This window comes from Halichoerus grypus, chromosome 3 (assembly GCF_964656455.1).
Source record: "Halichoerus grypus chromosome 3, mHalGry1.hap1.1, whole genome shotgun sequence".
In the NCBI taxonomy this organism is placed as follows: Eukaryota; Metazoa; Chordata; class Mammalia; order Carnivora; family Phocidae; genus Halichoerus; species Halichoerus grypus.
Window position 1 is genome coordinate 161,012,518 of NC_135714.1, and position 22,877 is coordinate 161,035,394.

General features: G+C 59.1%; 3 protein-coding genes across 3 annotated transcripts; all 3 read left to right on the forward strand.

Moving 5' to 3' along the window:
- Positions 1–111: 111 nt before the first annotated feature.
- LGI3 (leucine rich repeat LGI family member 3) lies at positions 112–8,324 on the forward strand. Its single transcript, XM_036075178.2, has 8 exons — positions 112–530; positions 1,411–1,482; positions 2,311–2,382; positions 2,720–2,791; positions 2,887–2,958; positions 3,564–3,733; positions 3,881–4,045; positions 6,132–8,324. The coding sequence occupies exons 1-8, from the start codon at positions 325–327 to the stop codon at positions 6,947–6,949; spliced, it is 1,647 nt and encodes a 548-aa protein (XP_035931071.1). The 5' UTR covers positions 112–324; the 3' UTR covers positions 6,950–8,324.
- Positions 8,325–11,561: 3,237 nt separating this feature from the next.
- Positions 11,562–15,611, forward strand: REEP4 (receptor accessory protein 4). Its single transcript, XM_036075179.2, has 8 exons — positions 11,562–12,094; positions 12,903–12,975; positions 13,357–13,433; positions 13,519–13,639; positions 14,042–14,155; positions 14,546–14,681; positions 14,842–14,996; positions 15,087–15,611. The coding sequence occupies exons 1-8, from the start codon at positions 12,063–12,065 to the stop codon at positions 15,153–15,155; spliced, it is 777 nt and encodes a 258-aa protein (XP_035931072.1). The 5' UTR covers positions 11,562–12,062; the 3' UTR covers positions 15,156–15,611.
- Positions 15,612–20,041: 4,430 nt separating this feature from the next.
- Positions 20,042–22,874, forward strand: HRURF (HR upstream open reading frame). The gene is made up of 2 exons (XM_078069526.1): positions 20,042–20,168; positions 22,417–22,874. Exon 2 carries the CDS (start codon positions 22,766–22,768, stop codon positions 22,868–22,870), a length of 105 nt encoding a protein of 34 aa, XP_077925652.1. The 5' UTR covers positions 20,042–20,168; positions 22,417–22,765; the 3' UTR covers positions 22,871–22,874.
- Positions 22,875–22,877: the final 3 nt, after the last annotated feature.

Here is a 22,877-nt window from a genome sequence, read left to right on the forward strand (position 1 = left end):
CCTCACCCCCGCCCTGCGCCCTGCGCCCTCCGCCCTGCGCGCGGCCCCGCCGCAGTCCGCGTCCGCGTCCGCCGGTCAGCCCGCGCTCGGCTCCGGGCCCGCGCAGCTCTCCCTGCCGGCGCGCGAGAACGAGCAGGGGAGGGGACGGAGCCGGCGCCCGAGGGCTGGAGGAGTCCGCTCTCCGCAGCGGGCGGCCGGGCCCCTAGCTGCGGCAGCAGCCGGCGGCGGCGGCGGCGGCCGGGAGGTGCCAGCCCGCGCTGGGTGGCGGAGAGCTCGCGGGGCGGGGGCTGCGGCCGGTGGTCCGCGAACGAGCTTGCAGGCAGCATGGCGGGGCTGCGGGCCAGGCGGGGCTCCGGGCTCCGGCTGCTGGCGCTGTCCGCGCTCGGCTTCTGCCTGATGCTGCAAGTCAGTGCCAAGAGGCCCCCCAAGACGCCCCCCTGCCCGCCCAGCTGCTCTTGCACCAGGGACACCGCCTTCTGCGTGGACTCTAAGGCAGTACCCAGGAACCTGCCCTCCGAGGTCATCTCTCTGTGAGTGTCCTGCCCTGGCTTGGGAGGTGGGGGAGCGGAGAGAGGGAGCAAGGCAAGAGCCCTCTGCGAGTGGATGCATGCTCCCCCTCTACAAAGTGTGGGGGGCAGGAGGACTCCAGGGGTCCTCAGGATTGGAGATTCAAGGCATCAGCAGGGCAGGGAGTTCTGTAGTCATGCAGGCTCAGCAACCATGGCTGGGGAAAACAGGAGTTTATGGCCAAGAATGAATCATCACCACCATCAGCATTGGTGAGACCTACTGTGTGCAGGGTTCCGGCCATGGGGGGAGGGGTTGTTTACAAGAGCATGTGGGCCCCTGCCTGTGATGTCACACCAAGGGCAGAAAGGCTTCTTGTGGGGGGGAGGGGTAGAAGTGACATGCACCCGCACAGAGCCCTGGCACCGGGCAGCCGCCTTCCACTGGTCTTCCATCCACTTTGCACTGGGCCAGCCAGCCTGTCGCTTGCAGTAAATGGCCTCAGGGGCTAGATGGGCTGTGCGGTCCTTGAGAGCAGGATACTAATCCCCCACCCCCATCCCAGTGCCCCATCCCTCAACAGCACCCAGCACACGGTGGGTGTTGGGATGGTCTTGAAGGTGTGGGTACTGGAACCTTCTTTTGGCGGAAGGGGAAGCTCAGCCGGCGGCCCCTGGTGCTCAGGGACGCAGGGCGGGGGGGGGGGGGGGGAGTGATGAAGGAAGGCAATGATTTTTTCATAAAGAGAAGAGAAGGGTAGCCCCAGATAGGGGGCCTGGGCTGGTGAAATGGGGAGTGTCCAGGCTAAGTGTGTGTAGAACCATTGCCCCGTTCACCTTGTGTGCCCTTCCACCCCCAGTCCCTGCATAGTCCCCACAGCACTGACTCCCCTGTCCCCTGCAGGACGCTGGTGAATGCTGCCTTCTCGGAGATCCAGGATGGAGCATTTTCCCACCTGCCACTGCTACAGTTCCTGTAAGGACAGGGCCTTGGGGTAGGGCAGGTAGGGGGTGGGGCAGTGGAAGGGGACAGACCCTGGACTGGGGAGAGGCGAGCAAATGCACGTAGCCATAGCCATCGCAGGTGAAGATGCAGGTGTCCCTTACTTTTGCTGGCCAGGAGAGCCACAAAAGGTGGAGCGGCATAGAGTCAGGAAGGGTGCAGGGAGCAGCAGTGGGGAGAAGGAAGGAGGGGGTTGCATGCAAAAGCCAAGAGTGGGTGTTTGGGGCCCAATTAGGAATGGAGACCCAAAGGAATTGGGTGCAGTAGCTTGGGCTGGTGCCAGAAGGTGGACACGGCAGGGGAGAGGGGTCATCTTAGAGACAGCTGACCCCAGGGATCAAGATTTGAAGAAAGAGCTGGGGGTCGAAAGGGAGGGAAGTGGGGGGTGTGGAATTTTAACAGTGGCTGTTTCTGTTTGAAGCCCCAGTCGCAGGAGAGAGTGCCTTTGAGTTACCCCAACTCCTTTTCACCACGGGTTACCCTCAAACTCACCAGCAGTCTGAGAGGGACTGAGTGAGCTGGGGTGAGGGAGGGAGACAGACAGTGGAGATGGAGACAGAGACAGAGACACAGTGGGGTGACAGGAGAGATCTGCCCCTGACTGTTTCTACCCTTGAAGCAAAAAGCTTCTGGGCCCAGAACAGGCTCCTGGCTGGTCTTGCTGCCGCGCGGCTCTGGGGTCCCAAGGTGGGGCAGCAGGGCCCCGGGACTGTGAGGAAGCCCCAGGGTGAGGCCGCAGGCTGGGGGGCTGGCACAGTGGGCACACCCTCGGAAGCTCTAATTCCCCCTCTGTCTCTCCAGGTTACTCAACTCCAACAAGTTTACTCTGATCGGAGACAACGCCTTCACAGGACTGTCGCACCTGCAGTACCTGTGTGTGGCAAGGAGTGGGGACCTGGGAACCAGAAGGGAGGAGGGAGCCCGGCCTGGGTGGGCTGAGAGGGCAGGTTGAATGAGGAAGGCTGGGGGAAGGGGGGAACGGGGAGGGAGAGCCCTTGAATCCTCTGACTGCAGGACCCAAGCAGAGGGTCATTTCATCCATCCCTCTGCCTAAACTATCCTGCCCGGATGCCCGGTCACCATAGGCTTCATGTCACCAGAATCAGAATGGAAACCTGTCTCAGGACCATGGGCAGGAATCTAGGTGGGGCAGAGGGAAATAGCTCTGGGATACTGAGTGGCATCTAAGACAAATTCTCATTGTCTCCAGCTTCATTGAGAACAATGACATCTGGGCACTATCCAAGTTTACCTTCAGAGGACTCAAGTCTTTGACACACCTGTGAGTACATCATGGATACACACACATGGGACCCAAACCCCGCATCTCCTGTGGCCTTTGGCCTCAGTCAGGTGACCCAGGGGTCTCTCTTGCAGATCACTGGCCAACAATAACCTGCAGACACTGCCTAGAGACATCTTTCGGCCCCTGGACATCCTGAGTGACTTGTAAGGCTGAGCCCTACCTCTTTCGACAATGCCACAGAGGGTTGCATCTCAGGAGAGGGTGGTGTGGGAGCTAGAATTGGGAAGATCCTAAGGTCTTCAGAAGCTGGGAAGGCTTGGGTTTGGGGACGCCTCCTAGAAGGAGATACACAACGTATTTGTATATGTTTCTTAAACATGTGCTTTTTAAATGCATGTTTGATTTGAATGTACATTAAAATCCTATAGCATAGCCACAATCATTAATCAGTATTTACACAAGGAAAAAAAAACAACAACAAGAACCCAGGATTGTGGAAGGTTTGAAGGAACTGAGATGCCACATAGTTTAACAGGTTATACCCTGCAAAAGGCACTTGACCCAGGAGGCCAGTAGGGACTGAAACTCGGCCCCTACTCTGCTGGCCAAGCACATGTCCATGGGGGTGCATCTAGCCCGAGGGGAACTTTTCTCTAATCTGTGCAAAGATGCCATGTGAGCAGCGAGGAGCAGCCTTGATTATACCCACTTCCAAAAGCCTAGAGAGTCGGAGGCGGGGGGGGGCGGGGGGTAGAGCCGCTGGGAGCCTATTCATCTCTGGGTTCCCTCCATCCCCCTCATGATCCAGGGACCTGCGGGGCAACTCGCTCAACTGCGACTGCAAGGTGAAGTGGCTGGTGGAGTGGCTGGCGCACACCAACACCACGGTGGCCCCCATCTACTGCGCCAGCCCACCCCGCTTCCAAGAGCACAAGGTGCAGGACTTGCCGCTGCGGGAGTTTGACTGCATCACCACGGGTAGGAGGTGCCCCCCCCCCCACCGCAGGCCTCCCCAGGGCAGCTCCTGGAAGCACCCCCAGCCTCCGCCTTGCCAGTCCAGCAGCCCTTACCCCCCAACAAGCTCTTACCCTTCTTCTTCCCACCCCTCACCTCTCGTCCCTGCAGATTTCGTGCTGTACCAGACCCTGTCCTTCCCAGCGGTGTCAGCCGAGCCCTTCCTCTACTCCAGCGACCTCTATTTGGCTCTGGCCCAGCCAGGTGCCAGTGCTTGCACTGTCCTCAAGTGGGACTATGTGGAACGGCAGCTTCGAGATTATGATAGAATCCCAGGTACCTACCCCCGGCCTGGCTGTGGTGGCCCCCACAATGCACTGGGCTCCATTGTTCCTCCCCATTGAGTTCCTAGGGGTAGAGGCAGAGATGAGACATGGTCTCTGCCCATAATAACTTTCCAGTCTTTGGGGAGAGGCCAATACATACACAGAGAACATCCATATAATAGGTGGGTATGAGGAGGGAGATATGAATATGATGCTCTGGGACCACAAAGGAGAGGCCTACCCTGGGCAATCAAGGAAGTCTTCCTGGTGGAGGGGATGCCTGAGCTGAGTCTTGAAGGGTGGGGGAGGGTCAGAGGTGATGCCTAAGTGCCTGGCTTAAGTACTGGGTGGTGCCAGTGAACCAAGAAGAAGATAAGAGTGGCTAGTGAGCTCAATTTGGGATCCACTGAATTTGAGCTGAGTCTAGAAGGCCGAGGGAGACTTAGCTCAGAGAAAAAATGTCGGAAGGGTATTCTGACAGCGAGAACAGTATGAGCAAATTCAAGAAGGTATGCAACAGCTTAGTGCATGAGTGCGTGCATGCGTAAACCACAAGCAGCTCATATGACTACGGCATAAGGTTCAAGGTGGAAAGAGGCAGATGAGACCCAAGAGACATGAGGACCAGGTCACAGTCAGGCTTTGAGCAGAGTGTGTTAAACAAACCAACCAGTATTTTAGCACACTCTCTCTGTATAGAGTGTGGTGAGTGGCTTGGCATGGGACAAGACATGTGGGCACACTGTTAGGGGGATGTGCTGGAGCATGGACTGGGGCAACAGAGGTGGGGATGGAGAGAGAGATTTAGAATGGAGGAGTGAACTGACACAAGAGGAAACAGAAAATTTAAATTACCCTGCATCTCTGAAATAATTTGAAGTCTTTATAAAAAAGAAACCCTTCCCACAAAAGAAGACTCCAGGGCCAGATGGTCTCCCTGGTAAATTCTAGAAAACATTTACAGAAGAAATAATAGCAATCCTACACAAACTGTATTAGAAAGCAGAAGGGAGGGTTGACGGCACTTGGGACTGATCAGCTGTGGGTGAGTGAGGGACAGGGAGGTGTTGGGGATGGCTCCAGGTTTCTGGATGGGGTGACTGGGTGGAGCCACAAACAGAGGAGGAGGAGGAGCAGGTTTGGAGGGCAGATATGTGCCCAGTCATGGCCAGATGGAGTTTGAGGTGCTCTTGGGGGTGTGGGCATGGAGGGTCTGAGCTGCAGCTTGGGAGCTGGGGGATCATGAGTATCTGGGCAGGTGGAACAAGGCTGTGGAAGGGCTTTGGGGTGACTGCCAGAGCCCTGGGGTTCAGCATGGGCTTTCTTGGGGGGAGAGGTGGAGAGGAGGAGGGTGGGCAAAGTAGTGCTGGGAAGGAGGAGAGGAGAGGTAATAATTAGGGACACCAGGACGGGTGAAGAGTGTGGCCCCGTGTGCTTCAGGTGCCTGAGAAGGGGTAAGATCAATCTGGTTGTTGAGCAAAAGTACATTCGTGCGGACATCTTGTACATAAAAGCCCCTTCAAAAGTGGGAATTCTTAGGATAACGTGTTTTCATACACAACTATACAAACATCAAATTGTCATTGTATGTACCTTGGCTCTATCACCTGGCTATGGATGGGCTCAGACTCTTCCTTCTTCTGCTGCCTGGCATCTGGCCAGCCACGTAGCTTTGGGCAAGTCCCTTAGACTCTGAGCCTACTTGTTTCCATGTGAAATGGGCAAAATAATAGGATTCATTTCAGAGTGATTAATTGAGGCAATCTGTTCACACTTAGCACAGGGACTTCACAGAACAAAAATTCAGTAATCGACATTATGGATAAACAACTGGTCAATATCTAGGGACACCTATTTTGTGCTCAGTGTCAGCTGATATTTAAACCCTGGGGGCAAGGGTGGAGGGAGAGTGATGCTGAGACAGATTATATTAGCTGGGAAAAGCGGATGAAGTTCAGTGAGAGGGATACTGTAGCAGAGAGCCTTAGTCCTGGGCCAGGGTTGGAGGGGAGTGGCCCCCTTTTCCAGGGGCGTGGCATGCGGCGGGGCCGTGGTTGCCTGACCCTGCCTGATGCTGCTTCTCTCCATCCCGGCAGCCCCCTCTGCCGTGCACTGCAAGCCCATGGTGGTGGACAGCCAGCTGTACGTGGTTGTGGCCCAGCTGTTCGGGGGCTCTTATATTTACCACTGGGACCCCAACACCACACGCTTCACCAAGCTGCAGGACATCGACCCACAGCGCGTGCGCAAGCCCAACGACCTCGAGGCTTTCCGCATCGACGGCGACTGGTACTTTGCCGTGGCCGACAGCTCCAAGGCGGGTGCCACCAGCCTCTACCGCTGGCACCAGAATGGCTTCTACTCCCATCAGGCCCTGCACGCCTGGCACCGTGACACTGACCTGGAGTTTGTGGATGGCGAGGGCAAGCCACGGTTGATTGTGTCTAGCAGCTCCCAGGCGCCTGTCATCTATCAGTGGAGTCGCACCCAGAAGCAGTTTGTGGCCCAGGGCGAGGTGCCCCAGGTGCCTGATGCCCAGGCCGTGAAACACTTCCGTGCTGGTCGCGACAGCTACCTGTGTCTCAGCCGCTACATCGGCGACTCTAAGATCCTGCGCTGGGAGGGCAGCCGCTTCTCTGAAGTGCAGGCTCTGCCCTCCAGGGGCTCCCTGGCCATGCAGCCCTTCCTCGTGGGCGGCCGCCGCTACCTGGCGCTGGGGAGTGACTTCTCCTTCACGCAGATCTACCAGTGGGACGAGGGGCGCCAAAAGTTCGTGCGGTTCCAGGAGCTGGCTGTGCAGGCCCCTCGGGCCTTCTGCTACATGCCTGCTGGGGACGCCCACCTGCTCCTGGCCCCCAGCTTCAAGGGACAGACGCTCGTGTACCGACACATTGTGGTGGATCTCAGTGCCTAGAGGGGTACCGAGCCTCTGGGTGCCCGGGCGGCCCCTGGAGGCTGAATAGAAGTCTCTGTGAGCAGCATGTGTGCCCGTGTGAAGACACGTAACCAACCTGCATACATGGCCTCGCAGACAGCCCCCTCGCCCCCCCCCATGAGCAGGGGCACACACTGTGGGCAGGCCCCGGGGAGACACTCATACCGTAGTTGTCATCAGCATGGAGACTTGTAGGTGTGCCAGGCAACCCAGCGGCCCTGTGCCCTCTCATACGTGGACATCTGCCAACCCCACACTCTACCCGAAGACCACCCCCCTCCTTGATCTGCTGCTTTCCCCCGACTCTGGCCCCAGGGGAGGAGTATGGGGGGGCAGAACCACCCCCTCCCGTTTTTCAGCTTAGCTTTTCTATTCTCTGGTCTCTCCTGTTGGTGCTCCGGGTGTCTGTTTACCTGCTCATGCTCAGCACGGCAGCCCGCGGCCACATCCTTCACGCTGCTGGGCTCACTCACCCGCGCTATGCTCCTTCTGCATGCACACATGGACGCTGATGGACACCCTCAGTTACACACACACACCCGCTGACTCTCCCATTTCTGTGTGCACACATGCAGATTCAGTGCAGCCTAAAGAGGCCCTCCTTCATCACCTTGACTCTCTTCTTAGAGAAGGCACATGGTACCTGCCCTCCTCGGCTCATCCCTGGTGTGCCCACCCTGTAGCTCATAAGGATGGGAATGGTGGTGCGAGCCTCTGGGCACAAGCTTGATCTCCTGGGGGCAAAGCCCCTCTGCCCAAAGCAATAACAAAGCAGACCCTGAGTTCTTCTTAGGGCCCTCTCTCTTCTCACTGGAGTTTCCTGCTCTGACTTTGAATCCAGCTCACCTGTGGACGGGAGACCACCCAGATAAAAGCCTTTCAGCTTTTCTTTACTGTGACCACCCCAGCTTCAGACCATCCCCTGGTTCAGCCCCACCTTTGGAATGTGGACCTTGAGCAGTGTAGGCTCTGTGAGGTGGGTCCAAGAGCTGGCCGAACCAGGGCCCCAGCAAGCACCCGAGCCAACTGGGCAGGAGGGCTAGAGAGCATCTTGGGGATCCCGGGACCTCTCCAATCCACAGAGGCAGGGCCCAGGAGCATTGCCTCCTAGTGCAAGCTGAGTGGTGGAGGGGGTGAGGGTCCGGTAGAAGCAGCACGTGGGAGCCAAGCTCCTGCTGCCCTCTGCTGTGTGCTGACAATAGCTCGGAGCGGCAAGGCCAGCGGAGAAGGCGTGGGGTGAGGTGGGCAAACTTCCCTGTGCCCAGACTGTGGAGGGCCTACTGGGGCAGGATGCCCAGGGGTGCTTGGGGGCAGTGTTATGACTCACTGCTGCAAATAAAAATTTCCCACCCCATTGCTGGCTCTCAGGTGTCCAACGGCTGCGGTCACAGGCCGCCGTTTCAGTCAGAACAGAGCCAAGGCTGTGCTCTCTGTCCCTGCTGTTCCCAGGCAGCCAGCATTAGCTTTCAGACCTCCTTCTTCCTTGCTCTCTTTCGGAAGAGCAAGTGGGTACCCCACGGTCAGCTGGTGCTGGGGTCAGGAGTTCACGATGATGACACTCGGGTGCGGAGCAAGTGTGACTAGTCTCTACCACCTGGGGCTGACTCATAGCCCAATTGTTCCTTCCTGGAGATCACAGTCTTGGGGCCCACTGAGACTGGGCTCTGTCCCTCCGTCAGGTCAACTCCCACCAACATGGCCAAAGACAAGCTCAGCAGTCCCTCCACTCCTCTCCCCTCCGTTCCATTGCAGCTAGCCCTTGCCCTAGGTGTGAGATTTCGAGCGAGTCCACTGATTTCCCTAGCCCTCAGTTTCTCCTTCTGTAAAGTAGACACTAAAATCTACTCTGTCAGTTCTTGATCCTGCCACTTTGTGGCAGGGGCGGGCTCAACCATGATACTTAGCCCATTTGTATCTCCATTTTTCTCATCTGTAAAATGTGGATAATCAAGATACCTAGCTGACAGAGTTAGTGTGAGATTTAAATGCATGAACTATATGAAACATTCACATATGGAAAGCTGTGGAATAGTGTGTCTGACACAGCATTGTGACTCGTATCGGTCTTTAGGACTCTGTGAGGTGCCGAGGTGGCTCAGAGAAGGGTGCTTGGTGGGAAACAAGGAGGTCGGTCTTTGGGGAGAACTGCTGTCTGTGGACTAGGGCTCCTCACCCCTCAGTCTCAGAGCCCCTGGGCCCTCTGTCTGTCCTGTAGTGGCAGCTGCACCCCCAAGCCTGCCCCTGACCACTCCCTCCCAATAGGGAATCTCACAGGTGCGATGTCTGGACTTGCACCTCTTCCAACCACATTCGTGTGCTCTTGGCTTAGCAGATGCCCCTCAGGCCCCCCAGCCACACTGGCCTGCTTTTGCAAATGGGGAATGGGCCGTCAGGCTGTGCCAGGGAGAAGTTGCTGGGGGAAGTGGGTTGAGTGTCCCAGACACGTCGGTACGCTGTTGCCTGGTGGAAAGATAAACATTCTGTCACTCTCCCTGGGACTCCCAGCGGTGGGAGACACTTCTCCCCTTGAATGCCCAGCTTTCTGCACATGGGGAATGAAGCCTGCTGTACGCCTGCCTGGTCACCTGCTCTGGGGGTCATCCGTGTGTCCAGAGAGTTGCTTAGCAACCCAGTGTAGCTGGGTGACTGTGTCAACATCTCACGGCCAAAGGCCATGAGAGACAGAGTCCTCTCACTCTGCACCCCTCAGCTCCCAGCCACATGCCCCTCCACGCTGAGTCCTGCTCTCGGGAGCAGACCTCTGATGTCCCGTAGAGTCTCTAAGTGCAGTCATCAGGACCAGGAGTCTCCATGTGAGAGACCTTCCCCATGGGGATGGTCTTAAAGTGGGCACAGGAGAGCTCTTCGCCAGCAAGTGGGGGTAGATGCTTATGTCAGGTCAGGTGACTCTGGAAGGCAGCCAGGGAGGAGGTGATTCTGCAGCGGGTACCAAAGGACCCAAGGTGCACATGCACATAGTGAGCCCAGGCACTCTTACCTCCTGAGGAACGGGTGTTCCTTCCCTCTTCTGCAGCCCCCGCTCCTCCTGAGCCCGCCCCCATGGGTCAATCACATCCTTCTGCTCCCAGGAGACAAGGATGTGTCTCCTCAGTTAAGCTTGACTTTCACCTCTATCACAATGTCGTGCCTAGAGATGGGTGGTGGGACTCTAGCCCTAGGAGTCTCTTGTTCTTCCAACATAGGGTAGGAGTGAGGCCCAGTGTGAGGGGGTGGTTAGATGGGAAGAGGGAGGCCTCAGGGGAGTTTCTCCTGTGGGTCAGTTTCACTGCTAGCTCTCACACCCAACAACACCAATAAAATGGATGATAGTAATTAAGACTACATAATTACCTCGTGTTTATTTATTCCCAGGAAGCCTCCTTTCCCTGGCCCCCATCATTACCTATTCCATCCTTTCAGTAGGTGATGGGTGTTAACTATGGCTCTAATAAAAAGTAGTAACTGTCCAAGTTTCCCATCCCCATGGCTCTGGGTAACTCTGATGTCTCCTTCACCTCAGCCCTGTGAAGCAGAGGGGAGGCTGCGCAGGGTGCAGAGGCATGGTCCCCATTGTCAGAGGGAGGAATGAGGCACTATGCAGAAGAGATTCAAAGAATGCAGTCCTACATGCAAAGTTCTAGAAGCAACAAAGCTTGCCTTCTCCTTCGAGCCTCCCACCTTCTTCCCCCTATACATCTGCCCCTAGAGGAGCTTCTCTGTTCCCTCTCCCCTTCCTGGGCCTTGCTCAGAAGACTGATCAAGCCAAGCATTCACCCATCACCCACCCATCAGCCAGCAACCAATGTGGCCCAGGGAATATATTTCCTAAATGGTAAAAAAAAAGGGGGGGGGGTAGGGAGGATCTTTGTAAAGGTCAAGACCTTGCATACAAAAATTAGCTACAAAGTGGCACTTGTCGATAGGATTCAGCTCTCAGGGATGTTTGTGCTCTTGACTCACAGGAAAAGGTGGAACTTCAAACTTCTGGTGAAGAAGAAAGGGGGGTGGCTGGGGGCTCTGCCCAGAATCTCTCAAATCATCACGGTCAGCCCACCAGATATGCGGGGTCTAGAGAGGTATCCCAGAGAGAAGTCAACTCCTGAAACCCACTCTTCAGGGTGAGTCTCATGGGAGTGATGAGTCCCTCAGGTTCCCTCTCCTACTTCTTCCCGCTCTCACTCTAGGTCAACTCAGCGTCCTTGAGGCGCTTACGCCATCTCCTGACCCAGTGCTGCAAGACCTGGATCTGTTGGCGCTCAGCCAAGCCTCCTTCCACTTGTGCGTGAGCCTGGAAGCGGGGTCCTGCACCCATCCCATGCCTTTTCCCATTTTACCTAAGGGAAAGACGAGGTAAAGGGGGAAGCCAGGTTAGAGCCGCGAAAACTCTGGACTCCGAGTTTCCTTCGTTTCCTCCTCCTCACCTTTTTTGTTGCCGTTTCCCACCCCCTAATCTTTCCAATTAGGGCGGCTACTCAACCTAATGGGCCCCATCCACGGGCAGGAGGCGCATCGCCCCTTTAAGGGGCAGGCCCCTGGCTTCCTTGACCTCGCCCCGCCCCCTCCGCGGCCGTACTGCGCTTGCGCCAAGCGCCGGCGACCAGGGGTTGGGCAGAGCCTAGTTCCGTGCAACTTTCAAGTGAGTTGCAAACTCCGCCCCGAGGCCGGTACCGGTGGCCTGGCACCCTGAGACCGCGGGGACCCGAACGAGCGAAGGCCGTGACCGCCACCCGCCGCCCGGGACCCGCAGCAGCGCCACGGCGAGAGCCGAACACCTGGTTCCCCGCAGAAGGAAGTGCGGGGCTGAGCCGTAACTGCCCCGGAGCGCGGCGGGGCGGAAGAACGTGCCCGCCCTTACCCGCTCCCAAGTCGGTTCCTTCGAGCCCCGGCCTCCTCGCCTCAGCCCACGGGTCTCCCCACTCTTCAGGCTCTGCGCACTGCGCAGTTAGGGGGCGGCGGGCTCCGCCTCTGCCAAGGGGCAGCCCGAGAGCCCCTCTGGTTCCCGCACTTCCACTGATTATCCCATCCCAGCCCCGCGTGAGCGTCCCCCTGGTCATCTTCTGTGGGGGTTCCCCCTTCGTCCCGAGGCTGCAGGATGGTGTCCTGGATGATCTGTCGCCTGGTGGTGTGAGTATGGCTGCTTTCATACACCTCTACCCCCAGGAACCAGACCGCACCTGAGGTGGAAGATGGGAACGTCTGGTGGGAAAGGGGGCTTTCTGTGCTTTGTCACAGCTCCCTCAACACTCACCACAAGGGTTAACGGACCTGCGGGCCTGCACGTGCCATCGGGCACCCTTGCTTGTTCTCCACCCCCAAAGCCTCCTTGGCTCATGGCGACCCCTCCCGCAGTCCCACACACTGCAGACAGGCGTGTGGGACAGAGGCCCTCATGCCAGCCTGCAGCCCCTTAGCAAACACAAGGTGGTGTGGCACGTTGTGGGCGGAGATTCCAGGTGCCTACTTCCCATCTGAGCAGTCACATGACTCACCACCCTGGCCTCAGCCTCCCCACTCTGTCCTCCTCTCACCGTCTAGTATTCCAAAGCTGGCTCCAATATTCCTGTCTGCAACCTGGCAGTGCCAGGTCTGTTGGCCCTAGCCTGATTGCATGTCCATGGGAGGGGACCGCCTGGTGCTCTCACCAGCTCCGAAGCCTGCCTCCCACCCGCCTGTGTGTGGCTGTGTGTGCTCCTGCTCAATCATGCACCCATAGGCCACTGGTGCAGGCCTGGGCAGGCTTGGGGTGTTTGTAAACAGCAGGGTGGGGAGGTGGCCTCCAGGGCACTGACTCAGGCACAGGTTGTGCAAGCCAAGCAGGAAGAACAGGATAGGCCCTTGCCACTTCACCCCTGGGAGGGAGGTGGCCACCTGGTGGGGGGCAGGAGGACATGATGCCCCTCATACTCCCCTTCTGTTTTATGGGCTCTTCTAGGTTGGTGTTTGGGATGCTGTACCCAGCTTATGCTTCCTACAAGGCTGTGAAGACCAAGAACATTCGTGAATATGTGAGTGTGACTGTGGGCAGGAGGGCTTGGTTTAGATTGGGTGGGACGACAACCTTGGGAGTATGGTAGGACTTGGCAAAGTGGGGAGGGTCTGAACTGGCCTCCCGTTCCTCCGGGGCGTAAGCAGGTGGCATATCCTAAGCAGAGTGGGTGCGGTTGGAAGGCAGGCTATTGGGGTGCCTGTGCAGAATCGTGTGGGTGAAGCTTCTTGGGGGTGGGTACAGAGATGAGTGGCAGTTTCTCAGAGGCAACTCTCTAGGGCCAGCCAGGTGCCGGGAGAATGCAGCAGGACAGGCTCTCTGGAATCTCCGGGTCAGCCTGGGACAGGGGAGTTGGCTCTGCAGGCTCAGCTGTTGGCCTCTGACCCCCCCTACCCCCCAGGTCCGGTGGATGATGTACTGGATAGTCTTTGCACTGTTCATGGCCGTGGAGACCTTCACAGACATCTTTATTTCCTGGTATGCATGCAGGGGGTCTGCGGGCGGTGGGCAGGTGACGGCCCACTCTCAGCCTGGCTGACCTTGCCGCCCTGTGCTCTGACAGGTTCCCTTTCTACTACGAGATCAAAATGGCCTTTGTGCTGTGGTTGCTATCACCTTACACCAAAGGGGCCAGCCTGCTTTACCGCAAGTTTGTCCACCCATCCTTGTCCCGTCATGAGAAGGTACTCTGGGGGGAGTCAGGGAGGGAAACATAGGGGTGGGTGTGAAGGAAGGGGCCCTGGACTCGGGCTCAGGACGCTGGGTGATAATCTGAGTCCTGCTGCCGTTTTGCTGTGGGACCTTGACAGAAACTAGCCTTCTTCCTCTCTCGTGATGATCGGATGGGAGCACATGTGAATGACCATTTGAGAGTGTGAAACACCAGCTGGAAGTTGTTTCGGGGATGGTGGGAGGAGGCTGCGCGTGGTCACTCATGGAGGTGTGGGAATGGGTGGGTGGGGAGCCCTGCTCCGCGTGGTTGCCAGTGCCCTGTAGGTCGGGGTGGGCAGGGGGGCGTAGTCCGCAGCACAGGAGTGACTCAACTGTCCAGCTGAACCCCCCCCCCACTTCCCCGTCCTCCGCAGGAGATTGACACCTGCATCGTGCAGGCCAAGGAGCGCAGCTATGAGACGGTGCTCAGCTTTGGGAGACGGGGCCTCAACATTGCTGCTTCAGCTGCTGTGCAGGCTGCCACCAAGGTGCCCTGGGTCCCAGCCCCCCAGCAGCCCTCCCACTCCCAGTGCCTTTTGGGGGCGTCCAGCTCTCTGTCAGGGAGCCGAGAGAAAGCACCTGAGCATGCCAGGGAACAGGGTGAGGGGTGACGGGTGGGGTGTTGGCAGGAGGATGGAGCTGGAAGTTCAGACTTCCCTGGCTGGGACAGTGATCATGAGCCGTTGGTCCTGCTCTCTGGGCCTTCATTTCCTGTTGGTGCCACAAAGGCATCGGGCTAGAAGGTAACTGAGCTGCTTTCAGTCCTGAGGCCTGGGCCCCTTCATTTCCCTGAGCAGCTGCCCTGGCTCAGCCCCCTTCCTGCTAGGACCCCCTGCGCCATCCCTCCAGGTGACGTGGTGGCTCCCTGGCCCTTGCAGAGTCAGGGCGCACTGGCCGGAAGGCTGCGAAGCTTCTCCATGCAGGACCTGCGCTCCATCCCTGATGCCCCTGCCCCCGCCTACCAGGATCCCCTCTACCTGGAGGACCAAGTACCTTGCCGCAGGCCGCCCATCGGTGAGTGGGAGAGAAATCCGGAGCTGTTTGTTCCAAGGGGGATGCGGCTTCCGTGCAAGCCGTGGCTTCCCCAGCGGTTAGAAGGCCTGGCTTGGCTCGAGGCCTTCAGACTATGGAAATGCCCAGCTTTGCCTCCCCGGCCTCCCCCTCCTCTATACAGGGTACCGGGCAGGGGGCCTGCAGGACAGCGACACCGACGATGCGTGTTGGTCAGACACAGAGGCAGTTCCCCAGCCACCCAGCCGGCCCAGAGAGAAGCCTCTCGGCCGCAGCCAGAGCCTGCGTGTGGTCAAGAGGAAGCCGCCAGTGCGGGAGGTCAGTGGCAAGGAAGGCGCGAGGGAGGTGGGCTGTCCAGGCGCTCAGGCCTAGACCTCCTCAGGTGGTACCTGCTCTCTCCCCCCCCAGGGCACCACCTCGCGCTCCCTGAAGGTTCGGACAAGGAAAAAGACCATTTCTTCAGACATGAACAGCTAGGGTCTGCAGAGCCTGGTCTAATCTGACCTCTTGCCTTATGGGGCGCTAGGGGCTGTTTGGAGGGGACCTCTGGCTGCACGTCTGACCTGCCTACACCAGCTGCTCAGGCTCTGTCCTCCTGGCTCCTGGTGTCGTTAAGGGCCAGGTGCTGCTGGGGCCATGCACAGGGCTATACCTGTAACGTACCAAAGCAGGCTGGGCCCAGGATTCTATTTATTGTCTTTCTCATCCTTCTACCCTCCCGGGTGTGTGGGACCAGAGTCCTTCCCAAACCTTTGCAAGTGAGACCAAAAGTCCACCCAGCTGTGTTCATTCCTTCCTGTCCTTCAAAGTACTTGACAGCCTCCTCCAAGGCCTTGTGTGTGTGTGTGTAGGTGTGTGTCCTGGTTGTATGTTTTGTGTTGGTGAATGAGGTCAGGTTTATGCATGTTTTGGTAAATAAACACATAGAAGTGTTCTGTTTGTCCTGGTTTGTATTCCTGGTGCTCACAGCACACATTATTAAACAGCCTGCTGTAGGTCAGTCCGGGCCTAGGATGGGGGCTAAAAGGACAGACAGACTGCCAGAAGGACCCAGTCTTCTGGGAGAGGTAGCCATTGACATATAGTTGTGATGTGGCAAGTACTGTCACAGGAAGCTCTTGGAGACTTCTGAGAACACAGATGGGAGACTGGGGGGGCGGGCACCCCTGCGTGGGGTCAGAGTCTAAGACTATAGTCAGGAGGAGATGGGGTTGGACCTTGATGGGAAGTAGAAGCCAGTGGGAGCAGAGGTGTGGAGGGAACTCAGGCAGCACAGTAATCTCATGGGGATTAGCTGGAGCTGTAAACAGATTAGGCCTGGGGAGGCCAACTTCCTCCATGGGCCTGTGGGGGTCTCTAGGGGGGGTCCCTAGACCAGCTGCAGGGGTCGAGTTCCTGTCAACACCCAGGTTGGCGTTGGGAGCATTGCACCTCTTCAGAGCGGCCGCGAGAGGGCAGCAGCTGCCAGGGTCTGGGCTGCCCCTAGCTTCCAGGTCAAGGAGGGCGGGGTTGGGAGGCTGGCCAGAGCCCTGCCCGAGAGGGGCCTGACCGCTGGCTGGCTGGCTGGCTGGCTGGCTGGCTGGCTCGCTGGCTGGCTGGAGAGACATGCAGAATTCTGGCCTGGCCTTCAGTGGCCCTCTCTGCTGCTCCTTCCTGTTGTTTGTGGTCAGTGGTCCTGTCTGCCCCATCCACGGAGTCTCCCCTGTTCTGAGACCCAGGCTCTCCCTACTCTACTCCCTGGGGCAGCCCGTGCTGGCTTTGCCCCCTCCGGCCCCTGGGTGCTGGTCTCATCACAATGTCCCAGGGCTGCTCCCCTCAGCCACCCCGTGCCTGCGCTTCCTTCCCACTTTTGATTAAGCAAAGAGGTGGGTGGGAAGAGGGGAAATACAGTGGTAACCCTGAGTGACCTGAGGAGTATGGATTAACTCTTGGTGTGGGGATTATCTGGGTTTTATTTGGGGGAAGGCACTTAATCGGCTGGGGTGGTTTAGCTCCTCACTTATTGGTGTTGAGTGACTTCCTATCTAGGCCTTCCCTTGCATCATGGTGTTGCCTCATCTCTTCATTTATTCACTCAAAAAATCTCTGTTGAGTATCTCCCAGGTGCCAGGCATGTTTCGAGATACTCAGGATGCAGAGTCTAGGAATGGCTAGCACCTAGGACGTGACTACCCAGCAGGTGCTGCTCTAAGCCCCTAACATACAGTCACTGAATCTTCACAACAACCTCCTGAGGCAGGTACTATTATTATAACACTCCTTTACAAATGGGAAGACGGGCACTGAGAGGACAGGTGATCTGCCCGAGGTTACACAGCTCACGCCAATAAATGGCAGAACTCGTCTTTGAACTGGGCAGTGTGGCTCCAGAGTCGGTGTGCTTGACCGCTGTGCAGGACGAGATGAGGCAAGGAGGAGACGGACCTGGATCGAATATCGGTCGTGCACCTGGCCTTGCGCTGGGCATTTTCTAGAGATGGTCTCCTTGACTCCTCCTGACGAGCCTGTGGGTAGGGCTTACACCCATTTCACAGATGGAAAAACGGAGACTTGGAGAGGTGAAGCAACTTGTCCCCGTCGTGCTGCCTGTGCGTGGGGGCCCTGTCTCACAAGGCAAGCTGGCCCAGAAGTTGCTGTGGCAGACGTGGAATGGCAGGACCCACACCCCTGAGCTGGGGGTGCACAACAGAGGAGTGTGCGAATGGGCAAATGAGACATGAGCTCAGAGGAAGGGGGCACTGGGGGAGGCCTGAAGCTATGGGGTGTTGAGGGAGCTGGAGCTTCACCTGCCCTGATTCCTAGAATGGGCTTTAGAATGGGCTGCAGGGTCCCTTGGGCCCCTGGGCAGAAATGGTGACACTTTTCTCAGGCACAAGATTTTCACCTCCCCCTGCCCCCCACCTCCTCGCTAGCCTGGCTGCCCCACAGCTGCTGCCTTTTCTGACTCCTGAGCGCTCTTGTTCACTCGTTCATCCACGTCAGCCCTCGGGCCTTTGCTCCAGCTGTATGAATCTCCCACCCTCTGAACAGCCCCCATAGCCTTCCTTACAGACCTGCTTTCTCCAAGAAGCCTTCTCTGACTTGCCAACCCCTCCCCAAGCTCCCAAGGCTTCCGATCTCTGGCCTGCTCCCCAGACCTGGGTACACCATGGGCTGTGCTGGTGTGCCCATCGCCCTTCCCTCCCCTCCCAGCTGGCCTCCCCTAGACCTCACTTGCTTTGTATTCACCACCTCGTCAGCCCAGACTGTCTCATAGCTCCATGCTGTTCCCCTGACCTGATCTTCTGCTTCTACCTAACGCTCTGTCCTATTCCTATGTGCCCTGTGATTCCCACTCGGACACCACCTGTCCCAGGAAGCCCTGGGTGAGTACACCCTCTGCCCCCCTTGGAGTTGATTGCTCATCCGGACTGCATCGTATCTATTCTTACATGGACTTCTGTTTTTGCTTGAGCACATCAGATTTTCTCCCCCATTCATTGTGACTTCATAAAGAATAGACTTGCATCCTACTCACTTTTGTATCCCAGGCTGGAACAAATGGTGGTTTAGTCAAAGTGAAATATGGTCATACACGTGTGGCTCAGTGGTAAAGGCCCACTTATTCTCTGACCTGTGAGTGCCAGCATCTCCTCCGCTGGGAAGCTCCCCCCACTTTCCCAGGGTGGGACTAGAAGCCCCTCATACTCATTGGTGAACGTGTGGCCTCCAGTAGTCACCCCATGGTGGCCCGTGCGGGGCCTGACACGTCAGAGGCCCCAGAGACTGTTTGCTGGTACAAGAACAAATGCCCTGAGTGACTATTTAAGCTCCTCGAGGGCAGAGATGGCCTTGCGCATTCATCTTCGTGCACTGTGGCTCCTTGGGGCCCATCACAGAGCCTCGAAAACGCCAGGGTCTCTAGAACACACATTTCCCAAATGGCTGCTGCAGTTATACGGGTTCTAAGACATTCTGAGGCCAGAGGGGAAGGGGCAAGGAGAATTCCAAGTTCTGGGGCATTTCTGGCCAAGCACACACGTGATCCTGAGACGGGAGCACTGGCTATGGGCTGGGCTTCCCTCAGGGCCTGCCATGTCCCTCTGAGAATGACAGAGACATCTGCCACAGGCGCTGCCTTCCTCTGCATGGGGCTCCTGGCCCTAGGACCCCCTAGGCTCTGGCTTGCCCTGGCCCTCTGCCTTCCTTTATCCACCAAGACGCCCAGGCACATCAAAGCTGGGCCTCCGTTCCAACCGGCCTGGAGCACAGACGTGTTGGGCTCCGCGCTGGGCACTGAGTAGGAGATGAAGTGCCTCGGCCAGGCCCCTGGGAAGAACACGCCTCGGCTTGGCCCAGGTACTAGCCCCACTTGCTTTGTGCCCCGGGCTGACTCTCCAGCTTCCCAGTCCACCTGGCCTGTGTGAGGGGGTGAGGAGAGGGTGAGGAGGTCCTCCGTTGCCTCCCAGTTGCGGGGTGTGTGGGGGCCTGAATTCCTGGCCTCCCCTTTCCTGCCTCCACACCGCCCCACCTGCTTTTGGACCTTGGGTGGCTCCTCCCTCGCCCTGCCTCTTCAGCCGCTTTCAGCCTGTGGCCCTTCCATGTCCATCCGGGTGCCCCTTCCTGCCTCTGGCCTCCGGATGCTCTTGGCCCCTGCAGTAGTCATAGCTGCCACTCTGAGGCTGCAGGTAGTGAGCCTCTTGTTCCAACACTGGAGAGTCTGGGCTGGCACTGCCCCGCCCATGAGGGGGTCGACAAGAGCACTCCAGGCTCTCACCCCTTGTCCCCGATAAACATCAGGGACTGGCCGGGGCGCCCGAGAGCTGGGTAGGGGGCAGAAACCCCAGCAGGAGGATGATGCCTGCTGCTCAGGAAATCCTGGGGGCCAGAGCTGGGTTGCTAGGCAGAAGGTCCTAAGCCTGGGGCAGAATGAGGTAGCTTTCTCTACCGGGGTGGTTAGACTGCAGGGGGGGGAGGTGGGGGGAGGGAGGAGGGGCATTGGGGAGGTGCGGACTGAGAAGAGGAATTAGGTCAGGGATGTGGGTGGGTGGGCACGAGGGGAGGGGGGCATCTGCTCCAGAGCTTCCTCCTGGCTCCAAAAGCATCTCCAACACTTTCCTTCCTCTCCCCCTTACCCCAGGTCCTGGGAGAATTCTCCCCGGTATTCCCCCTCCCCCACGCCCCCCCATCCCCCCCCCCCCCCCCCCGGCCCCGTCCAGGCGTTGCCACAAGGGTGGGGGGCGGGGTGGGGGGAGGCCAGCCTCAGCTGTCTGAAGGATGGAGGGGCTGGGGAAGTAGGGCTAGGTGCCCAGACGGCCGCGTGTGTGGGAGGGGATGTCCTCAGATGCCCTCCACCCGGCAGTCCCCGCTCTGACGTGGGTGCCCCCCCCTCTCCCCGCCCGGATTAGTGGCAGCTTGGCCTGACTCTCCGGGGCTCCTTCCCCCGCCCCCGCCTGCTGCCCTCCCCTGGGCAGGGGGCTGTTCCACCCGAGGGGCACTGTGCTTGCCCAGGTAAGGGGCTCTGGGGACAGCGTGAGGGTAGCCGGCTCGGGAGTGCTGCTGCGCTTGTCAGCATGAATGTGGGTATCAGTGTGTGTGTGTGTATCAGTGTGTGTGTGTGTGTGTGGGCGCGCGCACACGCGCGGGTGAGGGGTCGGTGTGAGCCCAGGGTGGGCCCAGGTGCTTCTGGGGGTGCTGGTCAGCTTGCCTTTGTCCACGAATCCAGCATTGTGTCCACCCGTGTGTGGCTTTCCTTCTGTGTTTGTATCTCTTGCGTCTCCTTCGATCTGCTGCGTCCTCAGGCACAGAACAGCCAGCTACAAGGGCTCTGTGGGCCCGTGGCATGGGCTGTGGAGCAGGATGGGGAGCCAGTGAGGGTGGAAAGCGCCTTCTCCCCCAACCCCCGTGGCCCCCTGGGCATTTCAGGAGCCTGTCCTGAGAGTCCTGTTCCTGTCCAGAGACTGTAACCTGACAAAGCAGACACGGCAACTGGGGGTGAGGTGTGGGGAGATGTCTGTCCTCCTTCCCTGGGACAGTACCCATCTCCTTGAGGATGACAGTGACAGGCCCTCAGCGCCCAGGACAACCCAGGCTCCCACCCTGCCCTAGCCAGCCTCTTCTAGGCCTTAAGCTGAAGGAATCTCCCCCCAGACTCTCGCACAAGCTTCAGCTGCCAGAGGACACAGATGGGGGGTCACAGGCACGCCCCAACTCCCTATCTGCACCTGGAGCCAGCCTTGTTGGGGGGGTTCTGGGGCCTGGGACTCTGGCATCGCAGTCTACATTAGACCCTCCACGATCATTTCCCCTGGCACACTGAGGTCCAGGCCACCCCTCAGGGGAGCTGGGGGAGGAAGGCAGTGTTAATAACTCAGTCATGTAAACAACCCCTACCAGCCTGCCCTGCCACAGAAGCGGCCTCTGGGGGGAGGCGGAGGGGCTGAGTGAGTCGGTGCCAACATGACCCAAGTCCTGCCCAGCGCCCCTTCAGGCCTCCTTTTCTTGAGCCCCCTTCTCTTCTCCTCAGCTGGTAAAAGGATTCCTGCCTCTCTTTCAGTCTCTTGGGAGAAGGCTCCCTCCCGGCTCTTCCTGGCTCCCCTCTCCAGGGATGGTAGAGGGGTGGTGACTTGGGACCAGGCTGGAGGCATCGGAGAATTCATCCCTCCGATGGGATGGTGGTGGGTGGGATGGTACTGCCTCTGTCCCAGGCTGGGTGAAAGCATGCCAAGGATGGCTTCCATAAGGAGGAAGGGGAGTTGTGGGGTGGGAGGTGGGGGCCTGCAGGGAAGGGAAGTGCCGTTGGGCGTGTGGGTTTCTATGTGTGTCTGAATCTGTCTGTGTGTGTTTGAATCTGTCTGTTTGTGTCTGTGCTCTGGAACCACCCCCGCAGAAGAGCCGGGATGCTTCCTCGGGTGGAGGGTGCCCTGCTTTCCCATTTCCTCTCCTCCTCTCTGCTCCCTCCCAGGAGCCACTCCCATGGGCTCCTCTCCAGTGCTGGGCCTGGAAGCACTAGGAATTGGGATGGGGCAGACCCCCAGAACGCCAGGCTGGAGCAGGTGTCCGGCCTCATCTGGGCCCACCTCCCCTCTGGACACTTGCTGAAACCTAGGCCCTTAGAGTAGGGACAGACTAGAGCCTAGGTCTCCCCAGAACTGCTAAGGCAGGACCTGGTGCCTGCTGTTGGGCCCCGGAAGGGGGCTTGAGTCAAGAAGGTGAAGAGCAGCTTGGCCAGGTCAGGATGAGGCAGGGCAGACATGGGCCAGCGGGGTGTGCCATGTGCCAGAGCTGAAGGACCACGAGCAAGTGTTCCGGGAGCCACAGGGTCGGCTGGCGTGGGTCAGGCGCCCATCACTGACCCGTGAGAACCCGACTGCCCCTGCCAGCTCTGGCACTGCTCCCCCCCCCAGCCGCCCCGCCCTAGCACCCCGGGGGGCACCCCGCCCCACCGTGGCCTGGTCCGGCCCCTCCCGCCCTTTGCTCCAGTTCCCGGGCTTGGCACCTATAGTGGGGGTGCTGCCCGCCTGCCAGGCTCCGGGGCCGGGCCCACGGGAGGGTGGGGCGGCTGGGAAGCTGGCACGCTGCCCCGGGGGAGCCTCTCTCGGCAGGCGCCCGGGTGCCGCGGGGGGGAGGGGGGAACAAAGGGCTCATTCTCCCCGTGCGCAGCCGGTGGCATCGCCGGGGCGTTGGCGGAAGCCCCCGGGGCCCGGGAGGGGGCAGGCCCAGGCGGGGCCGCCGAATCACGGGCTCCTGTTTCCCGCAGGGTGCTGGAGGAGGAAACCGGCGGAGCAGCTTCCCCACTCTCAGTTGCGCGTCTGGCGATGGCGATGAGAGGTCCTGCTGCGCTGTCCGCCGCGCTCTCCCTCCATTAGCCGCGCTGCGCCGTGCTGCGCCCTCGCCGGTGCCTCTCTCCTGGGACCCGGGATCGGCCCCCACTTCCAGGCACGATCCCCTCCCCCGGCCTCTCGGCCTTTCCCCCCACCCCTACTCGGCCATCTCCGACCCGGGGCGCACGTTCCCCCCGGCCCGGCTCCCACTCTCCCTCCGGGGGCACCCGCTCCCTAGCCCCGGCCCGGCCCTCCCCGCGGCGCAGCACGGAGTCTCGGCGTCCCATGGCGCAACCCACGGCCTCGGCCCAGAAGCTGGTGCGGCCGATCCGCGCCGTGTGCCGCATCCTGCAGATCCCGGAATCCGACCCCTCCAACCTGCGGCCCTAGAGCGCCC

Excerpts from the sequence above, each read along its gene's own strand:
- REEP4 (XM_036075179.2), top strand. The coding sequence starts at position 12,063 with ATGGTGTCCTGGATGATCTGTCGCCTGGTGGT. Across the intron at positions 12,095-12,902 it reads ATGATCTGTCGCCTGGTGGT|GTTGGTGTTTGGGATGCTGT; the intron begins GTGAGTATGGCT and ends GGGCTCTTCTAG. Across the intron at positions 13,434-13,518 it reads ACAGACATCTTTATTTCCTG|GTTCCCTTTCTACTACGAGA; the intron begins GTATGCATGCAG and ends GTGCTCTGACAG.
- LGI3 (XM_036075178.2), top strand. The coding sequence starts at position 325 with ATGGCGGGGCTGCGGGCCAGGCGGGGCTCCGGGCTCCGGCTGCTGGCG. Across the intron at positions 2,792-2,886 it reads CTCAAGTCTTTGACACACCT|ATCACTGGCCAACAATAACC; the intron begins GTGAGTACATCA and ends TCTCTCTTGCAG. Across the intron at positions 4,046-6,131 it reads AGATTATGATAGAATCCCAG|CCCCCTCTGCCGTGCACTGC; the intron begins GTACCTACCCCC and ends CCATCCCGGCAG.
- HRURF (XM_078069526.1), top strand. The coding sequence starts at position 22,766 with ATGGCGCAACCCACGGCCTCGGCCCAGAAGCTGGTGCGGCCGATCCGC.